General features: G+C 36.7%; 1 protein-coding gene across 1 annotated transcript; it reads right to left on the reverse strand.

Moving 5' to 3' along the window:
- Positions 1-4,343: 4,343 nt before the first annotated feature.
- On the reverse strand, positions 4,344-4,901 carry LOC116872407 (keratin-associated protein 13-1-like). The gene has a single exon (XM_032865572.1). The coding sequence runs from the start codon at positions 4,857-4,859 to the stop codon at positions 4,344-4,346; it is 516 nt and encodes a 171-aa protein (XP_032721463.1). The 5' UTR covers positions 4,860-4,901.
- Between the last annotated feature and the right edge of the window lie 747 nt (positions 4,902-5,648).

Here is a 5,648-nt window from a genome sequence, read left to right on the forward strand (position 1 = left end):
TTTTTTTTTTTTTTTTTTTTTTTTGAGAAGGAGAGAGTGGGGGTTGGGGGCACTTGCAGAGGGAGAGGAACTCAAGCAGTCTCCATGCCCAGAATGGAGCCCGACTCTGGGCTTGATCCCATGACCTTGAGATCATGACCTAAGCCAAAATCAAGAGTCAGATGCTCAACTGAGCCATCCACAGGCTCCTCTCCATTTTTGAAACAAATGCTCATTAGTCCATTACTCTAAAGTTTTCTCTCTTCAGAAATTTGAGGATACTTGTCTTCCTGCTTTCTTTTTTTTTTTTTTTATGATTTTATTTATTTATTTGACAGACAGAGATCACAAGTAGGCAGAGAGGCAGGCAGAGAGAGAGGGGGAAGCAGGCTTCTCGCAGAGCAGAGAGCCAAATGCGGGACTCCATCCCAGGACCCTGGGATCATGACCCGAGTTGAAGGCAGAGGCTTAACCCACTGAGCCACCCAGGCACTCCTGTCTTCCTGCTTTCTTTTTTCTGTTTAGAATTTAGCTGTTAATCTGTTTTTTTTTTTTTGAAGGTAACTTGCCTTTTCTTTCCCTCTTTATTTGCTAATTTAAATATGTTCTCCAGAACAATCTCTAATTGTCTCTCCAGCTATGTCTTATTTCTTTTCAATCCATTCAACAATTCTACATTTAACATACTGAATTTTTCAATTTTAGAATTCCTACTTTTTATTTTTTATTTTATTTATTTATTTATTTATCTATTTATCTATTTATTTATTTTTTTGAGAGAGAGCTTGAGTGAGGGTGGGGCAAGGGACACAGGGAGAGGGAGAATCTAAGCAGGCTCCATGCCCAGCAAGAAGTCTGATGTGAGTCTTGATCTCATGACCCTGGGATCATCACCTGAGCCCAAATGAAGACTTGGACACTTAACTGATTGTGCCACCCAGGCATCCCTCTATTTGGTTCTTTTAATGTTTCTCTCTCTCTTAAAATTTTAAATCTATTTATTTCCTAAAGTGAATTCTATTATCTGATATATATTTTGAATTTAGTCATTTCTTAACTTTTGTAAGTCTGGCAGATTTCCCTAGGGTATCAGATGATCCATACCTACATCATCTATCTATGTATATCATCCATATACTCATCTATATCTGTATGAAACTATATTCACAATTACATCTATACTTCTAAGTCCATGCCTGCATTTATAATAATATTGATATTTACCTATGTAAAGACATAATATAAGGTTACCTCAACACTATGCTCATTTCTTTTTGTAATTTGAAGTTTTTATTTAAATTCAAGTGGTTAACATTCCATTAGTTTCTGGTGTGCATTACAGGGATTCAACACTTCCACATAACATCAGGTGTTCATCACAAGTGCTCTCCTTAATCCCCATCACCTGATTAACTCACCCCCCTGCCCACCTCCCCTCCAGCAACCCTCAGTTTGGGTTCTCTGTAGTTAAGAGTCTGTTTTATGGTTTATCTCTGTCTCTCTTCCCTCTCCTTCCCCGTATTCATCTGGGTAGTTTCTTAAATTCTACATATGAGTGAAATCATATGGTATTTGTTTTACTCTTACTAACTTATTTTGCTTAGCATTATATCTATATCTATATCTATGTCTATATCTATATCTAGATAGATATATGCCACAACTTCTTTATCCATACATCAATTGATGGACATTTGGGCTCTTTACATAAGTTGGCTGTTGTTGATAATGCTGCTCTAAACATAGATTGCATGTATCTCTTCAAACCTGTATTTTTGAATCTTTTGGGGTAAATACCTAGTAGTTCAATTGCTGGATCATGGGGCAGCTCTATTTTTAATTTTTTGAGAACCATCCATACTGTTTTCCAGACTGGCTACTCCAGGTTTTATGCCATGTTAATCTAATCAGGTACTGAAATGATTTCAGTTCATAGGAAAGGGTAAATATTTAAGGTTCAGCTGAGTCCTAAGGTATTGTTCGGAGTGTCAATTTTAGTCAAAACCATTGGAAATTTCTAACTTTTTATTTTGGTTACCTGAGCTCATGAGCCTCACCAGCCTCTCTTTTGGATTTAACAATATCCTTAATCAAAAAGTAGTCCCAAATTCTAGGACCTTGTTGTTATATTGTTAAAACCTCTCTGACATTTTGGCCCTGGTAATTTCTGGACATTTTCACATGTATTTTCTTTGTCTAAATTTTCTGGACAAAAAATATTAGTTTCAAATAATTTTTTCATTTGTAAGTTATATCAATGTTTATCTCACCCCCCCTTTAGGAATAAGCTTAAAATTCATAACCAATCCTTGGATGAAAGATTTATAATATATGAAAGCATGGCTAGAATAGGTAAGAAATAGGAGTAAGAGTGTCCAATCACAAAAGTATTTTATTTTATTTTTAACATTTATTTATTTGAGACAGAGTGAGAGAGTTTGGGGAAAGAGGTAGAGGGAGAGACAGTCTTAAGCAGACTCCAAGCTGAATGTGGAGCTTAACCTGGAGCTTGATCTCACTATGCTGAGATCACGATCTGAGTTGAAACCAGGAGTTGGAGGCTTAAACGACTGTGCCATGCAGGTCCCACAAAACAATTTTAGTAATTTGAATGGAAGGTGGTAGAAACAAGAATTATTGCAATTTAAAATATAATACCCTTAAAAATACTAAATAAAATCCAAAACCTTTAAAAATGAAGGGACAATTACTCATCAATGATTTTTAACCATGTTTATCATTGTCACACCGTATGAAATCTCCTTCAGTTGTAAGTTAACCAAGTTTCCCGTCATTTCTTGAATATAAAAATGATTTTCAGTCTTTTCCACTCTGCTTATTTTATTTTATCTTCCCAGATTTCCCTTTTGCCCCTTCTAATATGCCTATGTCTTTGCAATTCTAAATAAACTTCACCTCCTAAGATGTCACAAGGCAGATATTCCTTAAAAGTTCCTTACTCCTTCTGTGTCCTTTTCCTACATTCAATATCACAAATTTATCATGGGTATCTTTGTCTAAGGGCTGTTGTACAGCCTAAAGAAATAAGGCTTAGGAACATTTATTAAACATATGTTAACTCTTTTTGTTCTCAGTTTTAGGTTCCTTATCAAAATCTATCTATCTTTGTACTTCGTTATTCCTGAAAATACTTTGCCTGAGAAAACAGAGAATATTATTATCATGAAAAAGAGAAATAAAATTTCCCCATTTTTTTTGTTGATATACACATTAAATCATCACTTCTGATGCTGTCAAATACTAATTATCTTTTAGTTTGAAACATGAGTAAAAACCAGGGTGGAAATCATCCTGATGATTTTAGATTCTTCACTCAAATTTTATGGTATTGCTCTTTACACATATGTAGATAAGATCATATTGAATACTTATCAGCGGGATACAGGTATTTATCAATTTTTTTAAAGATTTTATTTATTTATTTGACAGAAAGAGATCACAAGTAGGCAGAGAGGCAGGCAGAGATAGAGGGAGAAGCAGGCTCCCTGATGAGCAGAGAGGCCAATGTGAGGCTTGATCCCAGGACCCTGGGATCATGACCTGAGCCGAAGGCAGAGGCTTAACCCACTGAACCACCCAGGTGCCCCAAGTATTTATCAGTTTTGCTAAGAAATGTGGGTGACTTCAAGCAAAGTTACTTAAAATTCATATATAATCATTTTCATTTGTTTTCTATTTATTTTTCCTTTCATGTATAAACCTAACCATATAAATGTAAATATTATTTTTATTCTCTGCATTTCTTATACAGCTATCAAATAGTCTTCTACTTTATGCCTCTTGGCATTCCCATGTCTTGTGAGAAAACCAATCTAATTCCTGAATCTGAGAGTTCAATTCATAATAGCCTATGTACTTAAACAATAGTCTTCTACTACTTGTAGTTTGAGTAGGAAAAATATCTGGGGCTTCTCAAAATTCAAATCCCCAATTCCTTAGGATTTCAAAATATATTTCCAGGTGTGTATTGATCCTTTCACAATATCTCCATTGTCTACCAAAATCAAAAGTCTACTTAATAAAATTTAACAACAATGAACATAGCTGGTTATCAGAACCAATAAATTTATTTGATTATAATGATTTGGATTTTCATACAATTTTGGAAGAAAATCCAACATGAATTTTATCTCCAGTGCAGACTTTAGATTTTATTTTCAGGTATTATGTTAATTTTAGAATTTTTCAAATAAAGTCTTTCAGCCAGTATTTGGGGCCAGAGACAAGGTGAGGGTTTGATAATCTAAGAATAAGAAGATAATTCTTCCTGTAAGTGAAGATAATAAAGATTTTGAGTAGAGGCACTGGTGAGAATGAACAAGATTAGAAATTTAATAAGGTGATCAAAAGAAGCTAGTTCCACACGTTGGTCTGTAACAAGAAGACTGACAGCTCCTAGAAGCCAAGTAGGTTGGGTGGCAGAATCTGGATCCATAGCCCAGTGAAGGGAAGCCACAGACTCCATAATTCATGGGTCTGAAGCCTTGGGATTCACAGCCCAGTGAATAGGAGCTTCTGGATCCATAGCCCAGGGAATGACAGCTGCTGGACCCAAAACTCAGAGACCCAGAGCAAGTCATCTGGCAAGGACTGCAGAGCGTGGAGATCCTCGTGCGGTAGCAGGATGTCTGGCAAGGTCTGGATGCCACACAAGATGTCTGGCGGCTGGTGGGCTTATAGCAGGTGTTCTGACAGCCACTGGAGGGGGAAGAGTCCAGCTGAGAGGTGCTGGGAGAGCAGAGGTTAGTGCTGCAGAAAAAGTTGCTAGGATAGGAAGAGCCAGAGGAGGACCTTGGGGAGTGCAAGTATCCCCCAAAGGAGCAGGAAGAGTAGTTTCCAGAGTAGCAGCTGTAGGACATGTTGGCAGGAGATATGAGTTCAGCTGAGTGACAGTGAGAAGGTTGTGTTTGAATATCGTATTCCTCAAGTGAGGCATTTATATACTCTCTGCAATGGGTGTGGCACTTTACAATGTCAACTTTTCAAAATTTGGAGTCCCTTATTTGCATACATGTAACTCAGTAATCCTTTTTTTAAAGTTGGAGTCAACTACCTCTCTTCATCTTAAATTATGGGTTCACTCATTTTGTTTTTATAGCCCCATGTCAATGAAGTACATCTATGTTACAAATGCTATGACGGTGTATAATTAATGCCTACGCCATCATGGTCAGGGAATCCCCTCTGATTTTCCTGGTGATGAAAACATGTGCATGTACATGTGCTCACCTTTGACTGAAGAATGCTTTCTTCCCAGGGTGGAGATTATAATGCAGTCATCCCCCTTTTGTGTCAGTGTCTGAGAAGCAGAAATCTGGTCTTGATGAGGAATCTTCTAAATATTGTCTCTACATCAAACCATTGATTCACACTGTAATAAAATTTTGTATCTACTACTTACTATTAGCATTGCTTACTATGTCCAGTCTAGAGGGCTCTTATAAAAGTAACCCAAAGAGATTGACCTAGATGATTAGAAGTAGGCATAATCCTGAACGAATATGTTGTAGAAATTTAATCTTTAGAAAAATGAAATCAAATCTAAAGCAAGTAGAGACCAATATGAATGCATGTGAAGAAAACCAAAATGGGAAATGATGTTGAGATGCGGTAAGGAAACAAAGGACAGTGGTAGAGAGAGGGAAAAG

This window comes from Lontra canadensis, unplaced genomic scaffold (assembly GCF_010015895.1).
Source record: "Lontra canadensis isolate GAN:19392208 unplaced genomic scaffold, GSC_riverotter_1.0 scaffold29, whole genome shotgun sequence".
Taxonomy (NCBI): domain Eukaryota; kingdom Metazoa; phylum Chordata; class Mammalia; order Carnivora; family Mustelidae; genus Lontra; species Lontra canadensis.

What these genes read in the sequence shown, in the direction of transcription:
- LOC116872407 (XM_032865572.1), bottom strand. Translation starts at nt 4,859, where the DNA reads ATGTCCTACAGCTGCTACTCTGGAAACTACTCTTCCTGCTCCTTTGGG.